At 40.1% G+C, this 20,043-nt stretch overlaps 2 protein-coding genes and 1 long non-coding RNA gene across 3 annotated transcripts in view; 1 reads left to right on the forward strand and 2 right to left on the reverse strand.

The window, feature by feature from the left end:
• The window catches only part of ZNF682 (zinc finger protein 682), a 240,482-nt gene that overhangs the window by 116,478 nt on the left and 103,961 nt on the right, over positions 1–20,043 (reverse strand). The gene's annotated exons all lie outside the window — the stretch shown is intronic.
• LOC100429350 (uncharacterized) overlaps positions 1–20,043 on the forward strand; it is a 278,342-nt gene that overhangs the window by 27,809 nt on the left and 230,490 nt on the right. Inside the window, 1 exon segment of the mRNA XM_077978589.1 lies at positions 11,988–11,994. Within this exon segment, the coding sequence (XP_077834715.1) occupies positions 11,988–11,994 (7 nt within the window).
• Positions 16,396–20,043, reverse strand: part of LOC144336937 (uncharacterized) — a 53,681-nt gene continuing 50,033 nt past the window's right edge. The window contains exon 2 of the long non-coding RNA XR_013409372.1: positions 16,396–17,401. This is a non-coding gene — a long non-coding RNA (uncharacterized LOC144336937). The remainder of the gene's footprint in view (positions 17,402–20,043) is intronic.

Here is a 20,043-nt window from a genome sequence, read left to right on the forward strand (position 1 = left end):
TTTATTAGTTGGGCGTTTATGACCTTTTCTATACAAGTAAGGACATTAAAATGTAAGATGTATGATGAAAATATAAGTGGAGAGGCTCTTTGTAGTTAACCTATATTAAGTAATGTATAAGGTAGGTGTTCAGAGTAATCCTTTTCTACATTATAGTGAGAAATAATTATAGAGAAAAGTATATTAAACTAAATTAGTATATTGTACTTGTACTTTTATGTAACAAAATGCAGTACATTTAAAAATTGTTAGATTATGAGTGAACTTAATTTAATTTGATGTTTTTTTACTATGTTAAGACTATTGTGCATTTAATGAAGCATTATTATGCCACTAACTAACCTATCCCACCTTACTCAAAGGTGTAGGTAAAAGGTGGTAGCAATATACTATTTGGTACATAATAAAGTAATATCTTTACTAATCAATTTGCCAGTGGCTTTAAACAGCAAATGAATGTAAGAATATTGTTCCTATAGGTTAAATTTTTATTTTCAGGAGAAAAGAACAATTATTGGAACAAAACAAATTATTTTAATAAGGTGGTTAATAAAAAACTAAGCACCTCCAGAATGCTGAAAGCAAATCTATGCTTTCTGCTTTGTCTTTTATTTATTAATGTAAAATTTTATGGCTTATGTGTCAAATTTTTTTCAGAATCTGCCTATTAAATTATAGGCAGCTTTGTCTCCAGAAACAACACTCTTAAGTATAACAATAAAAGCCCTCTTCAAACAGAAAACAAATAATCATTGTTAACACTTATTTTAATGAAAATTCAACCAAAATCAAGTAATTGGATATATTTTTATTATCCTATGTGTGTGAATGTATAAAATGATGCATAAAGGAAAAATAATTTAAGCCAAAAAAAAAGATGTTAAATAAAAATATTTGTAATGAATAAAACTCTAAATTAGTTAATTATTATTTGCAGGTGATATCTTTGTTTATGTAGATAACAAAAGCAGCAGAAAATTTTCACGGAGTCTCTATCGCCCAGGCTGGAGTGCAGTGATGCGATCTCAGCTAACTGCAAGTTCCGCCTCCTGGGTTCACTCCGTTCTCCTGCCTCAGTGTCCCCAGTAGCTGGGACTACAGTCGTCTGCCACCACGCCCGGCTAAATTTTTTTTTTGTTTTTTGTAGAGACGGGGTTTCACTGTGTTAGCCAGGATGGTCTCGATCTCCTGACCTCGTGATCCGCTAGCCTCAGTCTCCCAAACTGTTGGGATTACAGTCGTGAGCCGCGACACCCAGCCGTGAGAAGCTTTTAATAAGCATTTAAAAGAAACTAGGGTTACTTGTTATGTTTAAAATATATGCTATTCTCACACAAAATGAAACTGCTGCAATCCAACTTGAGAAGCCAAGTTTTACATTGTTAAACACAGAAAATATAAATGTATACTTTGCAGAATAGGGTTAGGCACTCTGATATGTGAAAGAAAATATTAGGAAATAAACTATGTTATTCTTTAGATATAGGCTGAAGAAAGTAGATGAAAATCCTGTAATTCCTTCTTGCCTGCAGCAAACTTAAATTTATAAGTAACTATTTGGGTAAATATAGAGTGCCTATTAATTATGTAATTTACTTCAGGCATAACATGCAAATTCTAACATATTGTCCTAAATATGTAAATCTAAAATTACAGACAAATTTGAAATAGAAAACAGAAGGTATAGGGAGAGTGACATCAGTAAGATGAAAAGATTAAAAATGCCCTATTTTGATATCCCCTTACAGCAAAAAAATAATCAGCCATCCCTGACAAAAATGCCTTCATTGGCTGGGCACGGTGGCTGATGCCCTTAATCCCAGCACTTTGGGAGGCTGAGATGGGCAGATCACGAGGTCAGCAGTTTTGAGACCAGCATGGCAAACATGGTGAAACCCTGTCTCTACTAAAAATACAAAAAAAAAAAAAAAAAAAAAAAAAAAATGGGCGGTTGTGGTGGCACACGACTGTAATCCTAGCTCCTCAGGAGGCTGAGGCAGGAGAATTGCTTAAACCCAGGAGGCAGAGGTTGCAGTGAGGTGAGATGGCGCCATTGCACTCCAGCCTGAAGGAGAGAGTGAGTCTCAGAGAAATAAATAAATGCCTTTATTAGAGAACCAGGCATTATGGCTCACACTTGTAATGACAGCTACATGGTACATCAATGATGGAGAACAGCTTCAGGCCAGGATTTCGAGACCAGCCTGTGTTGTGTAGCAAGATGTCATCTCTAAAATAAGTGCCTCTATGAGAGATTTGAGATCCAGGGATGGAGTTGTGAAACTCTGTTAAAGCTTAAGGTTGAGAAGTGTTCTATTCAGAAGGCAGGCCCTCATTCAGATGGAAAACTACCTGACCACTGTTCTTGGCTACAGACCAGGAAAGGGTTCACCCAACTTGGTCCCACTAAGAATTCTGAACTTACTCTGTAATCATCCGAAACTCCTCCCAGCCACAGTCTGGCAGAGGTCTTCCCATTCCAAAGACCTGGAGGAAGGCACATGTTTATAGCCATGCAGGCAGGCCTGCAGACCTTGGCCTGTACAGGGGTCCCTGAAGTGGTTCAATTACTCAGTTTCTGCAGACCCAGCAGCCTTGTGACCAAGCTACAACCCCTCTTCACTACAAATTCAGAGGGCATCTCATCACCCTAAGGGCCCAACAAAAGACGATCTTTATCTTCTAAAATCAGTGTGTGAAAACTTGAAGAGGTGTTTGCTCCATCAACTTCAGACACCAATACAAAGCTATATTATGCCCATTGTCAATGCTTCTATTTTAATGTAGCACTGGAAGTATGTGGCAGAGGAATTAGTCAAAAAATGTTTTTAAATCCATTGAAATGAAAGAAAAATGAGTAAAAAGTTGCTGTTTGCAGATTATACAATTTTATATTTAGAAAACCATAAATAGTATATTAAAACCTGTCTAATAAATACACTCAGTAAATTAGCAAAATACAAAATTAACATACAAGTATAAGTATGGTTTCATTTACTTAAACTATCTGATAAAATAGAGAAACAGGCTGGGTGTGGTGGCTCATGGCTGGAATCCCAGCAGTTTGGGAGGTTGAGGCGGGTGGATCATCTGAAGTCAGGAGTTTGAGACCCCAGCATGGCCAACAAAGTGAAACTCTGTTTCTACTAAAAATATAAAAATTAGCTGGACAAGGGGCCAGAGATTATAAGGGGCCTAGAACGGTCTTAAGAGGACCCAAGCCTCCATCTGGAGGGCCAAGGCCCTCAACTAATAAGCCCCCTAAGGAGTATAGGGGGGCAAGGGCAGAGAATGCTAACATTGAGAAGGGAGAAGGACAAGATGTTACCAATGTGGAAAAAACACACCACTTCAAGAGGGAGTGTCCTGAACTAGAGAGAGAGAAACTCTCACACTCAGGACTTTTGAGGAACAATAGGGGAGTCAGGGGCCCCACCTTTTTTATTTTGAGTCCCACCAGGAGCCCTTGATAAATTTGGAGGTGGGACCTAAATGTGAATTTATCACCTTTCTTGTCGATTCAGGGGCTTCACCCTCCTCTGTTTGTTTCCCTTCACCTGGTCTCACCTGCTCTTCCAAAGAACTTTTAATCTCTGGGATAAAAGGAGAAGGATTTACGCAAAAAATTTTTAGAAAGCACAGAAGTCAGATATCAAGATTGATTTACCCATATTCAATTTTTATTAATTCCTGAAGTAGGAACTAATCTACTAGGAAGTGACTTAATGTTAAGGCTAGGCATAGACCTTCCAGTGGGCCCTAAAGGAATCCTCACTTTCACTACACTTAACTGCTGTGGATGAGAAATATATTCATCCTGATGTCTGGTCAAAGGAAGAAAATAGAGGGATGCTCTAAATCCCTCCAATACATATCAAACTAAAAACCCCTGGGGAAATAGTAGGAGAAAGCAATACCCCATTCCTTTAGAGGGCAGAGTAAGGCTGAAGCCTGTAATTGAGGGTCTCGTTAAAGATGGGCTTCTTGAACCCTGTATGTCTCCTTACAATAACACCAATCCTGTCAAGAAATCAGATGAATCATATCAATTGGTGCAAGAACTTAGAGCTATTAATCAAATAGTCCAGACCACTCACCCCGTTGTTCCCAACCCTTACACTATTCTTAGCAAAATTCCATATGATCATCGATGGTTTACAATGACAGATTTGAAGTATGCCTTCTGGGCATGCCCATTGGCTTAGGATAGCTGAGATATATTTGCTTTTGAGTGAGAAGACCCCTATTCGGGGCAGAGACAACAATATTGATGGACGGTCTTGCCCCAGGGTTTCGCAGACTCCCCCAACCTGTTTGTTCAGATCCTAGAACAAGTACTAGAAAAAGCCACAGTCCCTAAACAAATATGTCTGCTTCAGTATGTGGATGATCTTCTTATATCTGGTCAAGTCGTAAAAGAAGTAGGTGACTACACATATTCTCAATCACTTGCAGTGTGAGGGGTTGCGGGTTTCAAAAGGGAAACTTCAGTATGTAGAACCTGAAGTTAAATGCTTAGGCTACCTAATCAGTGCAGGTAAATGAAAAATAGGACCTGAAAGAGAATTGTTTCCCTATCCTTGCCTCAAACTAAACAAGAACTCAGGACATTTTTAGGACTAATTGGATATTGTCATTTATGGATTTGACTCATATGCATGAAACAGTAAAGGTTTTTTTTTGTTTTGTTTTGTTTTGAGACGGAGTCTCGCTCTGTCGCCCAGGCTTGAGTGCAGTGAGGCGATCTCGGCTCACTGTAAGCTCTGCCTCCTGGGTTCAGGCCATTCTCCTGCCTCAGCCTCCCGAGTAGCTGGGACTACAGATGCCTGCCACCACACCCAGCTAATTTTTTGTATTTTTAGTAGAGACAGGGTTTCACTGTGTTAGCCAGGATGGTCTCGATCACCTGACCTCGTGATCCACCCACCTCGGCCTCCCAAAGTGCTGGGATGACAGGCATGAGCCACCGCGCCCGGCCGAAACAGTAAACTTCTATGAGAAACTTGCCCAGTGGAAGCCTGATAATTTCATCTTTCCATGTTCAACAGCCACAAAAGGAACATTTTTAATATTGCACATCATAAATCCTTGCTGGGAATCCTGCATGACATATAAGAGCTATGACATAGAGAATGCAGAGATGGCTCTGGAATACAGGAAATAACATTTTTCAGAGACACTTGACTATCATAAGAATTTTAACAAGTAGTTAAATCAAACTTATTAGGGAGGAAAAAATATATGTAGAAAGGTAAAGGTTTGCGAGTACTAAAAGCAAGGCAGTCCAGGAGGCAGAGTGGACACAGCTCTTCATCTGAGACATATTTACCTGAAGAAAAGCCTTTTTTTTTTTCTATCTCCTACTTCTCTGGAATTCCTTCTCAGATGAGATTTTCTGGACAAATTACACCTGCATCGGAAGGATATGCCTTTAAAGGTGTCAGTACCACATGTCCACCTGCTAGCATGACATCAACTGGCAGAAATAGACAGAAAAAGTCCACCCATTCCTGTCCTTTAAAACAGAAGAGGTTCAGGCACAATGACATGCTACATGAAGATGAAAATATAAGTTTCTCCTTTCCTGTCCTCGGGTGCCCTCCCCTGCCAGACACCAGCAATTTCTGCTACAGTAATGGAAATATGTGCCACACTGACCTGTCCCTACTGAACCCAAATAGAACCAGCCCTCTGACCATCCTTTAGTCCAAAGGTGGAACTTAACTCTCATGAATGTATTTTGAAGCCCTCATACCTGATTCTGGCCTCACCTTAGAGTCACATGAGGCCCTTCATTAAAACATGATAGATGCTTCCATCGAGAATGATAAACAGAAGCTGTGGGGAGGGCACAAGAGATTTCTGCAAAATTGGCCACGTGATCCTAATGAGAAGCCTGGGCTGATCACCACTAAGCTAAGCATTGCCTCTCTAGCTTTAACGAGCTTATAAGTCACTGGTAATTTAGGCTCCACTTTATGTAATGTGATTCTGCAGGTTTGAAAAGGGTCCATGAATGGGTGTTTTAAACAAGTCCCCTGTCAATGCTGATGTTGCTTCCCTTTGGTGCATTAACAACATTAGAGAAAGCAGTCACAGCACAGGGTCCCTTACACTTAGCACTCTTGTCACAACCAAATACGTCTGCTACAAATAAGGACAACTCATCTCCATCCTGAAGTTTTATATTCTTTGCTGGCTCTTTAAAGTTTACAGAGGAAACAAAAGGCAGCAATGTCTGAATAAGTTTGTATTTAAAAAACAACATGTAAACATGTACTAATGCAATGTTTATTAAGCAGGTACTATGGGCTGAAGAGTAAGATACAAAGCACTGTGCTGGCCATCCCACATTATGCAATTTAATTCTCATAACACCCTGGGAGCTGGTACTAAGGGTTTAATAATTTTTAGGATTTAGATAAAGGGCCCAGCATTTTTATTTCTTCTGTTTGTCTGTCATGAAAGGTAAATAATAAAGCTAAATATAGAGAGATGAAAGAGATATAGAGTTTACCGTAGCTTAGAGAAAATTTTATTCTGTTTATATTTACTTTTTTGTGACTTATGGAGCAACTACTGGACCTGCAGGAATAGAAAACAAGTTGCTAAAGAGAATGTCTCTGTAACCACTGGTTTTAATAGAAAATTTAAAAACTAAGACTCTACAATACATATTTTATTTTTCCCATTTATCTGCTTTTGGGTTTTAGGAAATTGTGAGCACCAGCTCTAGAAAAAGGCAGCAGGATTCACCCGCCAAAACTCTGATATCTTCTAATTAGTTCTGTGAGGCAAGACTCCAGGGTAGGGTCAGACGTAAATAAGGCCTCCAAAAAGGGTACATCTGAACGGGTCTGGGACGAGGTGAGGACCCTATAGAATTCTGTTCTCTATGTCACTGGGGTACTAACAGTTTTGTTTTTTGTAAGCTTACCTGAAAGAAACTTAAATCACAGAGTTTCTGTAATTTTAATCTCTTCTAGCTACTGCCCTGTCAAATTTATACTATATACTAATATGCAATTTAAACAAATCCCTTCAGGTTTTGTTGTGTAATTTTATTAGAAAATAAATACCACGCACTTAACAACATAAAAGAAATACATTTTATATGGTCTGATGCGGTGGCTCATTCCTGTAATCCCAGCACTTTGGGTGGCTGAGGCAGGTGGAACACAAGGTCAGGAGTTTGAGACCAGCCTGACGAAGATGGTGAAACCTCGCCTCCACTAAAAATACAAAAATTAGCCAGGTGCAGTAGCAGGTGCCTGTAATACTAGCTACTCGAGGGGCTGAGGCAGGAGAATTGCTTGAACCTGGGTGGCAAAGGTTGCAATGAGCCAAGATTGCACCACTGCACTCCAGACTTGGTGACAGAGTAAGACTCCATCTCAAAAATAAAAAAGAAATTATAATAACAATTTTTCTATTCATGAATATCCCTTCAGGTGTAGACATGAGAAGTCAGAACAATGTAAAGAAATAGCCTAAATAAAGCCTAAGATTTTGGGCATATCTATTTATTGTACCAATCATATGATGCATAATTCAATTATTTACCCAGTTGCTAGTCTAGACTAAAAGTTTCTGGATTGTAAGAACCATGACTACTTCATGGCTTTTTTTTTTTTTTTTTTTTTAATGGCCATATGAAATGGAAGCAACTAGTTTATCTATTTGAGTCTCCAGATCTTCTCCTCGTTTATCATCCAAGTACCAGAAAACTGGAGAAACTCTCATCTGCGTACCAACCAAAGACACCTCTTGTATGAGAGGATGAACAAACACAGGATGACTCATTTCTCTTACACTGAGACAGAAGGAAAATTAACCATTCTTGTCAACCTGACATAATTCTGCTTGGGACATCCTCAAATGCCTCAAAGGCACCTAGATGATCATGAGAGAATTCCCAGTGACCAGGGGCTGATGGCCCAATGATAAGCCAGGCTAGAGAGACTCAGGCTGATTCTAAGTAGAAAATGGAACGTCCTGGTGGAGCTCCAGAAACTAGATCACCTGTTCCAATTTGCCAGCTCCATGGTATAAAACCTTTTTTTGGAACTTTTTAAATTTTTTGAACTCTTGGACATCTGAATTTTGCATACTGTATGCACTTGAAAGCATGTTATGGGTGAAAATGCAGAAGAGGGAAATATGTTATAAAAAATCCATGAATGAACAAGAGCTATGCAACAGAACAGAGAGCCCAGAAATAATACCACCCTCTTGCAACCATCAGATTTTTGCCAAAGCTGACAAGAGGAATGTGGGAAGAATTCTCTGTTTCATAAATGGTGCTGGAATAACTACCCAGCACTATGTAGAAGAATGAAATGGGACCTCCTCATTACACCAGATACAAAAATCAACTCAAAATAAATTAAAGACTTAAATGTAAAACTTAAAATTATAAGAAACCCTGCAAGATGGCCGGGCGCGGTGGCTCAAGCCTGTAATCCCAGCACTTTGGGAGGCCGAGACGGGCGGATCACGAGGTCAGGAGATCGAGACCATCCTGGCTAACACGGTGAAACCCCGTCTCTACTAAAAATACAAAAAATTAGCCGGGCGAGGTGGCGGGCGCCTGTAGTCCCAACTACTCGGGAGGCTGAGGCAGGAGAATGGCGTGGACCCCGGAGGCGGAGCTTGCAGTGAGCTGAGATCCGGCCATTGCACTCCAGCCTGGGCGGCAGAGCGAGACTCCGTCTCAAAAAAAAAAAAAAAAGAGCTCAAACAAGTTTACAAGAAAAAAACCAAACAACCCCATTAAAAAGTAGAAAAAAATGAACATATTCTTTTCAAAAGACAAATGTGCAGTTAACAAGCATGTGAAAAAAATGCTCATTGCTAATTATTAGAGAAATTAAAAGAAAAACCACAATGAGGTACCACATCACACCCATCAGAATGGCTATTTTTTAAATGTCAAAAAATAACAGATGCTGGTAAGGTTGCAGAGAAAAGGGAATGCATATAGTCTGCTGGTGGCAGTGTAAATTAGTTCAACAACTGTAAAAAGCAGTGTGGCGATTCCTCACACAACTAAAAACAGAATTATCATTTGACCCAGCAACCTCATAATTGGGTATATATCCAAAGAAAATATAGTATGGTTAGATGTTGTGGTTCATGCCTGTAATCCCAGCACTTTGGGAGGCCATGGCAGGTGGGTTGCCTGAGCTTAGAAGTTTGAGACCAGCCTGGACAACATGGCAAAATCTTATCTCCACGGAAAATATATACATATAAAAAAAATTGGCCAGGCGTGGTAATGCACGCATGTGGTCCCAGCTACAAGGGAGGATGAGGTAGGAGAGAATCACTTGAGCCTGGGAGATTGTGGCTAAAGTAAGCCAATATCATGCCCTGGCACTCTAGCCTAGGCAATAAGCCTGTCTCCAAAAATAAAATAAAATAAAAGATTTAGTAAAAACAAAATACGGTACGGAAACATTACAAAATACTGGGTAGCTATTTTTAAAAATCATGTCCTTTGCAATAACACAGATGAATCTGGAAACCATTATTCTTAGAAAATGAATGCAGAGGCCGGACGTGGTGGCTCACGCCTGTAATCCCAGCACTTTGGGAGGTTGAGGCGGGTGAATCACCTGAGGTCAGGAATTTGAGACTAGCCTGACCAACATGGATTAACCCCGTGGTGGCTCACGCCTGTAATCCCAGCACTTTGGGAGGTTGAGGCAGGTGAATCACCTGAGGTCGGGAGTTTGAGACTAGCCTGACCAACATGGATTAACCCCATCTCTGCTAAAAATACAAAGTGGGCTAGGCATGGTGGCGCCTACCTGTAACCCCAGCTACTCGAGAGGCTGAGGCAGGAGAATCACTTGAACCTGGGTAACAAATGTTGTGATGAGCCAAGATGGTACCATGGCTCTCCAGCCTGGACAACAAGAGCAAAACTCCTTCTCAAAAAAACAAAACAAGACAAAACAAAAAACAACAACAAGAAAGAAAACTAATGCAGAAACACAAAAACAAATGCATGTTATTATTTTTAAGTAAGAGCTAAGCAATAAGAGCACAGAACACAAAAAGGAGAACAACAGACACTGAGGCCTAGCTGAGGCTGGAGGGTGGGAGGACTCAGAGGATCAGAAAACATAATTGTTTGGTGTTATGGGTAGTACCTCAGTGACAAAATAATCTGCACATCAAACCCCCATGACATGATTTTAGCTGTAAAACAAACCCACATGTGTACACTGAACCAAAAATAAAAGCTAAAAGAAAAAAAAAAAAAAATCCCCTGGTGGGAGAGAGTGCAATGTAAGTGAATGGACAGATTTTTGCTACAGATAGTGGCCTAGGTGGGGCTGTACTCTGATTTATTTCTGTGTGCATGTAGGCAGATGAGATTGTGAAAAGGAGGGCCAGAACCCTAGGTTGGTGGAGAAAACTGATTGCTGCTGCAGATTCGGTGTCTGGGGATGGGGATATGCAAGGAAACTTATAGATACTTTTGACTTTTTGTCTAGAAATGCTTGGATCAAAAATGTCATGGTGAAGTCCCTGAGGGTGGTGCCTAGTCCTGGGAGGAGTGTGGACACATCAATATCTAGTGTGTGTGTTTGGGAGTGGGTGGGAATCCAGTGGTGGCCGCTGTAAGAAAAGGGGGTGCATCATCAGAGCTCCTTTCCTCTAAGTTTTCAGTCCTCTGTCATCCTGGGAGAAGACCTGGAATCACAGGACAATGGGTGGTGTGACAACCTGGGTACAGGAGAGCAGAGTCTCCCATTCCCAGACACCCAGAGTTTTATTCCAGGCCAGGCCTCCATGGTATCTTTTTTCTGGCATCGAATCTGTAGAGTTTGCTGAACATCAAACAATTCTCCAACACCAACTCGTTGTCTAACATTTGAATTCTAACACTACCCAGGGTCAGCACAGACCCTGATTCAGGGCTCGGTCCCACAATATTGTTCTCACTGCAGATGCCAGTCACAAACCCTATGGGCCCATCTATGGTTCTGAGCTACTGTTTAAAAATTGGGGACTCCCATAACCTCCCTGAAGCTCAATAATTTGGTAGAGCTCCTCACAGAACTGAGCAAAACACTGTAGTTATGTTTACTGGTTTCATACATAAGATGTGGCCCAGGAAAAGTCAAATGGAAGAAATGCATAGAACAAAGAAAAGAGATGAGGAAAGATGAAACACAGAATTATGAAAAATATTTGCGATTAATACAATTCTCCTTCCTTTGTGTGCTTCAGGAAGAGTTTATGGAAAGAAACACTCTTCCCATTATGATTAAGATGATGCTCCCTTTTCTTACCTATCACACAGCCAGACACACACTCTGCACATTTTCTCCTTTTTCTCATTTAAAAAAAAAAAAAAGCTGAATTTGCCATCAGTGGTCAAAATCAATCTTTTTTTTTTTTTTTTTTTTTTTAGATGGAGTCTCGCTCTGTCACCCAGGCTGGAGTATAGTTGGGCCATCTCGGCTCACCGCAACCTTCACCTCCCAGGTTCAAGCAATTCTCCTGCCTCAGCCTCCCAAGTATGTGGGATTACAGGCACCTGCCACAATGCCCGGCTAATTTTTGTATTTTTAGTAGACACAGGGTTTCACCATGTTGGCCAGGCTGGTCTTGAACTCCTGACCTCTGGTGATATGCCTGCCTCAGCCTCACAAAGTGCTGGGATTGCAGGCTTGAGCCACCGCAACCGGCCTAAAATAAAATATTTCTTAATCAAACTTTACTTAAGTTTATCTTCTCTCAGGCTCCTGAACTTTGAGCTACCCTCATTCTGGGTCAACATACAATCCCATTTTATGTCCCTCCTAAGAACATGCTGATTTCAGGGTAAGAAATTCTGTGATCTAAAATCTGACTTTTTCACTCTCCATTTGCCGTTCCCCTCCCACCTCCCTTCTAATCTTGTTTGCCCTTCCTTAGAAAAGAAAGCCCTTTTCTGCCTATATTTTTGCAAGCAATAAATTATATTATAGTTATTTGGTGCTTTCTTTCGTTGCAATACATTTTTGGAATTTTTTTTTTTTTTACCTGCATCTTGAGAACATACATGCCTTTAAGGGTGTCAGTACCACATGTTTACCTGCTAGCATGACATCAACTGGCAGAAAAGACAGAAAAAGTCGACCCATTTCTGTCCCTTAAAGCAGAAGAGATTTAGAAAAATGTGCGGCTCCATGAAGATAAAAAAGTAAGTTTCTCCTTTCCTGTCCTCAGGTGCCCTCTCCTGCCGCAGACAGCAGCAATTTCTGCTACAGAACCTGCAGAGATAAACAGAAGCAATTAAAATGCTGGACACTTTTTTTAAATTCTGGAAATTATTAAATCCTTAGTACCAGCTCCCAGGGTGTTATGAGAATTAAATCACATAATGTGTTATGCCCAGCACAGTGCTCTGTATCACAATCTTGGGCACATAGTACCTGCTTCATACAGTAATACAAATATGCACCACTCTGACCTGTCCATACCAAGCCAAAACAGAAAAGGTCCTGTGGCCATGCTTTAGTGCAAAGGTGGAACTTAATTCTCATGAATGTATTTTGAAGGCCTCATACCTGATTCTCGCCTCACCTTAGAGTCACATGAGGCCCTTCATTAAAACACCATGGATGCTTCCACCCAGAACAACAAACAGAAGCTGTGGGGAGGGGACAAGAGATTTCTGTGTATTGGCCATGTGATCCTAATAAGTCTGGGCTGATAACCACTAAAGCTAAGCATTGCCTCTCAAGCTTTAAAGAGCTTATAAATCACTTGGTAATTTTGGCCCCACTTTAGGTAATGTGATTGTGCAGGTTTGAAAAGGGTCCATGAATCAGTGTTTTAAACAAGTTCCCTGTCAATGCTGATGTTACTCCTCCTTGGCTCATTATTAGCATTAGTTAAAAAAGCAGGCAAAGGCGAGGTCCCTTACACTTAGCACTGTTGTGCTACTTCTGGTACAAATAAGGACAACTCATCTCCATCCTAAAGTTTTATATTCTTTGCTGACTCTTTAAAGTTTGCAGAAGAAACAGAAGGCAGCAGTGTCTGAATAAATCTGGATTTAAAAAACATGTACTCATGTACTAGTGCAATGTTTATTAAGCCGTTACTACGTGCTCAAGTATGATACAGAGCACTGTGCTGGGCATAACACATTATGTAATTTAATTCTCATAACACCCTGGAGCTGGTACTAAGGATTTGATAATTACCAGGATTTAGAAAACAGGCCCAGCATTTTAATTTCTTCCGTTTTTCTGTCATCAACTTTTTAAAAAAATTGTATAGAATAAAAGCTAAGTATAGACAGATGAATGAGATATAAAAAGAAAAATTATTTTATTTTATTTTATTTTTTAATTTTAATTTTTATTTTTTTTTTGAGACAGAGTCTCGCTCTGTCACCCAGGCTGGAGTGCAGTGGCCGGATCTCAGCTCACTGCAAGCTCCGCCTCCCGGGTTCACGCCATTCTCCGGCCTCAGCCTCCCGAGTAGCTGGGACTACAGGCGCCCGCCACCTCGCCCGGCTAGTTTTTTGTATTTTTTAGTAGAGACGGGGTTTCACCGGGTTAGCCAGGATGGTCTCGATCTCCTGACCTTGTGACCGCCCGTCTCGGCCTCCCAAAGTGCTGGGATTACAGGCTTGAGCCACCGCGCCCGGCCTAGAAAAATTATTTTAGAGAAAATTTTATTCTGTTTATATTTACTTTTTTTGTGACTTATGGAGCAACTACTGGATTTGCAGGAATAAAAAACAAGTTGCTAAATAGAATGTCTCTGCATCCACTCGTTTTCATAGAAAATTTAAAAATGAAGACCCTCAAATATATACTTTATTTTTTGTACTTATCTGCTTTCGGATTTCAGGAAATTGTGAGCAGCAGCTCTAGAAATGCTGCAGGATTCACCAGCTAAAGCTCTTATCCCTGCCAATCAGTTCTGTGAGGCAAGACTCCAGGGTAGGTCTGGACCTACATAAGACCTCCAAAAAACGTGAATCTGAACAGGTCTGGGGCAGGGTGAGGATCGTTTGTAGAATTATGTTCTCTATGCCACTGGGATACTTCCAGTTTTGTTTTTCTAAGCTTACCTAAAAGAAACTTAAATCCCAGAGTTTCTGTAATTTTAATATTTTCTAGCTACTGCCCTGTTAACTTTATACTATATGCTAATATGTAATTTAAACAAATCCCTTAAGGTTTCCTAGGATAATTTTAGTAGAAAATAAATATGTAAAATTAGCAAGGTAAAAGAAACTGTACGGCTGGGCGCAGTGGCATTCCAGCATTTTGAAAGGCCAAGGTGGGTGGATCATGAGGGCAGGAGTTTAAGACCAGCTTGACCAAGATGGTGAAACCTCGCCTCTACTAAAAATACAAAAATTAGCTGGGCACCATGGCTGTGGCCAGTAATCTTAGCTACTTGGGAGGCTGAGGCAGGAGAATCACTTGAACCCAAGTGGCAGAAATTGCAGTGAGCCAAGACCGTGCCACTGCACTCCAGCCTGGGCAACTGAGTAAGATTCTGTGTGTGTGTGTATATATACACACACACACATATACACAAACAAAACAAAAAACAAAAAACTGTAACAATTATTCTGTTCATAAATATCACTTCAGGTGTAGACATCAGAAGTCAAAACAGTATAAAGTGGTGTAAATAAAGCCCAAGATTTTGGACACATCTATATATTGTAGCAACCATATAATGCTTAATTCAACTATTTATCCAGTTGCTAGACTAAAAGTTTCTGGATTGTAGGAACCATGACTGCTTCATGTTTTTTTTTTTATCATTATGATTATTTAATGATAAATTGTACCTGTAAGGGATTTTTTTTAAGAGGTTCATTTTAAAATTTTATTTATATATATATGTGTGTATATATATATTTTATTATACTTTAAGTTCTAGGGTACATGTGCACAATGTGCAGGTTTGTTACATATGTATACTTGTGCCCTGTTGGTGTGCTGCACCCATCAATTCATCAGCACCCATCAACTCGTCATTTACATCAGGTATAACTCCCAAAGCCATCCCTCCCCCCCATGTATTTTTTTAATGGCCATATGAAATGGAAGTAACGAGTTTATCTACTTGGGTCTCCAGGTCTCCTTGTTTATCATCCAAGTACCAGAAAACTGGATAAATTCTCATCTGAGTACCAACCAAAGATACCTCTTGTAGGATGGGATGAACAAACAAAGGATGACTGATTTCTCTTACACTGAGACAGAAGCAGAATTCATCACTCTTATCAACCTGACACAATTCTGCTCTGGATATTCCCAAATGCCTCAAAGACATCTAGGTGATTGTGAGAGAATTCCAAGTGACCATGGGCTGATGTCTCAATGATAAGCCAGGCTGGAGAGACTCAGGCTGATTTTAAGTAGAAAATGCTCCAGAAACTGATCACCCATTCTGATTTGCTAGCTCTTGGGTAAGAGAAAGAACAAAAATACTCTACTCCAGTAACACATTTTACAGGTAAACATAGTTGTGGTCATGGCTCTGGATATTTTGTGGCCTTGATCTCTCAATCCTAAGATGCTTATTTACACTTACAGATTCTGCCATCAGATTTCTATTTCCTCCTGGACACTCTCACATAACTATAGCAGGTCAATGAACAAGATGAGAAAAATCTGAGCCACACTCCCAAATGGGGGCTGTAAGATGTTTATGTTGACATCTCACAATGCAGAAAATACCTTTTTTAGTTTTCTGTACATTCTCTATCCAAAGTCCGATGCTTTTTTGTAAAGCCCAGGCTTATCTGCAGATTCTAGGTAGGATCCACCAGGCTCTGCATCCTTTGGTGTTACAGCAAGTGGAGTGCAATCAGAGAAGAGATTCCCTAATAGCACATTCTAAGTAATAAGTCTCTATGGGGAAAAAAAAAAAAGCTGACACAACATTAATATAAGTAGACAGTTTTTTTGGGTCAAGTTTAAGGATTATAACATGGGAGCAAAGACTCAAGTTGCCTGGAATCTAACTTTGATTAGCAGCAGTTGCAAGAGGAGTTGTAAAGACAAAAACAGGCCGGGCGCGGTGGCTCAAGCCTGTAATCCCAGCACTTTGGGAGGCCGAGACGGGCGGATCACAAGGTCAGGAGATCGAGACCAGCCTGGCTAATACGGTGAAACCCCGTCTCTACTAAAAAATACAAAAAACTAGCCGGGTGAGGTGGCGGGCGCCTGTAGTCCCAGCTACTCGGGAGGCTGAGGCAGGAGAATGGCGTAGACCCAGGAGGCGGAGGAGCTTGCAGTGAGCTGAGATGCGGCCACTGCACTCCAGCCTGGGCGACAGAGCGAGACTCCGTCTCAAAAAAAAAAAAAAAAAAAAAAAAAGACATAAACAAAGGGACAGAGAGTGGACTGATAGTTGTTTGTCAGAAATTTTTATTTATTTTTTATTTAAAGAAATAACATTGGTTATTGATTAGATATATACCATTATGGTTTAGGGTACGAGATAGTGTCCAATGTGGTATTGTTAGTTTTATATATATCTACCTGTGCCAATAGTGAACAGTTTCAAGAGATGAATACATAATTCAAAGGGGGAGAATGACATAACAGCACTTTCAATGTCTGAGTTTTATAACCAAAAGTACATGCATGTTTTAGATAAAAATTTTCCATTTCCCAAATCTCGAGACCTGGATACAAAATGTAGAGCTGCAGATTTAGGGCCTGAATGGCTGGAGTAGCAGCAGGTCTTACCTGCACATTTGTGATCATTTTACCAAGAGAAAAAAGGGGAAAGTGGAGATTCTCATGTCTACATGTGTACTCAATGAATACATGTTACTCTGATTAGGTTTCTGGGCCCTATGGTCTCTGAATCAGTTTCAGGTCTGAAGATAACAAGAATCATTGAGGGAGATAAAATGATTGTTGCCCGGTGAAGTTGGTAGAAATTTGGTCCAGCCTCTGTAGAATTGACTGTAGAGGACTATAGATAACAAACAGGCAGAAACACAATTCTGCCTGCATATTTAGGGGACAGCATGCACTTTGTTGCACAAGTGTGAGTTGACCAGAAGTCTGAGGGAAAGTCCCCCCTATAGTAAATTCTGGTTGGCACCTTATATGTTTATATCACATCTGGTAATTACAGACAGTGTTTGGAAAAAATAATTAAATGAAAAATTTTCTCCAGCCCCAGAAAAATTCTACAATAATAAACAGAAAGAAAACTGTTTTGTTACACAATCAAACTTGAATGTGACATGCATTATAGTCAATCTGCTTAAAAGACTGCAGAGAGTCGGCCGGGCGCGGTGGCTCAAGCCTGTAATCCCAGCACTTTGGGAGGCCGAGACGGGCGGATTACGAGGTCAGGAGATCGAGACCATCCTGGCTAACACGGTGAAACCCCGTCTCTACTAAAAAATACAAAAAACTAGCCGGGCGCGGTGGCGGGCGCCTGTAGTCCCAACTACTCGGGAGGCTGAGGCAGGAGAATGGTGTGAACCCGGGAGGCGGAGCTTGCAGTGAGCTGAGATCCGGCCACTGCACTCCAGCCTGGACGGCAGAGCGAGACTCCGTCTCAAAAAAAAAAAAAAAAAAAAAAAAAAAGACTGCAGAGACAGAAAGATGGTCACCAAAATTAGTCCACAAATATAAGAATTTCCAGCACCATGTCATAGTTCATCCTAAATTCACCTGGAGATTGAAGAGGCTATCTGTGTATGCTAATTGTTTATATTCAATGACAAATAAACTTTTCACTGGTTTTTTGAAACCAGGTTTCACTGGTTTTTTGAAACCAGGTACTTGCTGAAGGTAGGCTTTCACTCTGCTACAAAAATAGTTGAAAAGAGTTCTATCCTTTTGGCTACTTACATTTTAGAGCAGTGGCTCTGCGCTCTATGGCATTGGCTACAGCACTCTTGCTTGCTTTTTCCTGGTTGCCAGTGTCCTCTCTTGACCTCTATCATCTGCCACTGAGGCACAGCCTTGAGCACAGCTCATAGTTTATGTGAACCACAATTCCCACAGCAGCACTCTAGTGTCACATCAGAGAGGAAAGCCTGAGCTGCAGGAGGAGACCCTGGAGGCCTCTTGAGTGGAATTGCACCTTCACAATAATGGGAATGTGACGTGTTTCAGCCCCAGTTTTTAATTATGATGACATGGAAAAAATTTAGATGCATTTCCAGCATGAGTCCAGATAGAGATAGCTCCAAAAGTTCTCATGGTGACAGCCTACCTCATTCAGACACCATGGGATACTAATAGGGCTTCTGAAACAGACACCCAAATTATTGGAGAGAAAAACAGATCTCCACCTGAGCAAGATAATTTTGAGAGAAAAAAGTTAAAAAGATCTTAATAAAAAGCTCAGTTTTGATATAAGATTAAGTCAACCAGAAAATATTCCCCTAAAAGCATTTTCTCTCTAAACACCCAAAGTGCACAATTACTCTCAGCATGTGAAACATGAGCATTATGAAGAAAGGGGGCAGAATTTCATAAGAATTTTATAAAGCTTTTTTTCCCATCTCTGCTGCTCTCTCATTTCCTAGCCATTGAAGGGGTGTTCTATATTGAAATACATCTGACAACTTCCAACACTTTTTGATGAAGAAATAGAATCTAACTGTGTTCACATTGTGGAATATATTAGAACTTCCAACATAGTTAACTGAAGAGCTATCATGGTTTTTGGGTGACCACATCACCTGTCTTTATTTCATTTGTAATAGCAGCATTCCAATTTAGTGAAATAAAAGATACTAAAATTGTGTTTACTTATAATTATCCCTATTGAATAAAGTAATAAACATGTCAGACTAATATCTACTGTAATAATTTGTAGTATATTTTTTGGGGTATTAGATACAAATATCTAAGTATGAATAATTTTAATAAACTAGTAGTAATGCATGTAGCATTTAAAAAAATTTTAACTATACTTCAAAGTTTATATTTCAAAAGTGTAAATAACAATATTAAAATAACCATATAAGGGATTCATTCAAAGTAAGTATTGTGGCTTTATATTCATAGTATTATAAAAAATACTGTTTATGGCTCACACCTGTAATCCCAGCACTTTGGGAAACTGAGGTGTGTGGATCACCTGAGGTCAAGAGTTCACAATCAAGCTGGCCAACATGGTGATACCCTATCTCTACTAAAAATACAAAAACTTAGCCAGGCATGGTGGCATGTGCCTATAATCCCAGCTACTCAGGAGGCTGAGGCAGGAGAATTGCTTGAACCCAGGTCCCAGTGGTTGCAGTGAGCAGAGAGCAAGCCCTTACACTCCAGCCTGGGCAAAAGAGTGAGACTCTGTCTCAAAAAAAAAAAAAGAAAATACTGTTTAATGTATATGAATGTATTGTTATGTGTAGTGTCTGCAAACGCTACACATAACTATGCTAATTATTCTGAAGTAATTAGTAGAAATATAGGTACAACTACAGACTCTACTGTTCAGTTTATGCCCTGAACTGTTTTTGCTTTGCTGTGTAAGTATTTCAGCCTGCAAATTTTGGATAATTACCTTGGCTAATCAGGTTTCTTTCAAAGAAACCATCTTTTAGTGTTTATCACTCTGTATAGCTAAATTTAATTTTATGTTTCTGCTAAGCTTCCGTGTGTTCTTAAAATGAGCTTTTATCTAAACACATTTGTGTTTACTTTAAAAGACTAAAAATGGGCCAGGCATGGTGGCTCACACCTGTAATCCCAGCACTTTCGGAGGCTGAGGCAGGTGGATCACTTGAGTTTGGGAGTTCGAGACCAGCCTATCTAGTAAAAATACAAAATTAGTTGAGTGTGGTGACACGCGACTGTAACCCCAACTACTTGGGAGGCTGAGGCGGGAGAATCCCTTGAACCTGGGGGGCAGAGGTTACGTGAGCCAAGATCATGCCATTGCACTGCAGCCTGGGCAACAAAAGTGAAACTCCATGTCAAAAAAAAAAAAAAAAAAAAAAAGTCCTAAAAAGGAGAAAAATAAACTTTTTAAAATTAGAAACAAAACAATAAATCAGAAGTACCAGATAAGATAATCGAA

This window comes from Macaca mulatta, chromosome 19 (assembly GCF_049350105.2).
Source record: "Macaca mulatta isolate MMU2019108-1 chromosome 19, T2T-MMU8v2.0, whole genome shotgun sequence".
Taxonomy (NCBI): domain Eukaryota; kingdom Metazoa; phylum Chordata; class Mammalia; order Primates; family Cercopithecidae; genus Macaca; species Macaca mulatta.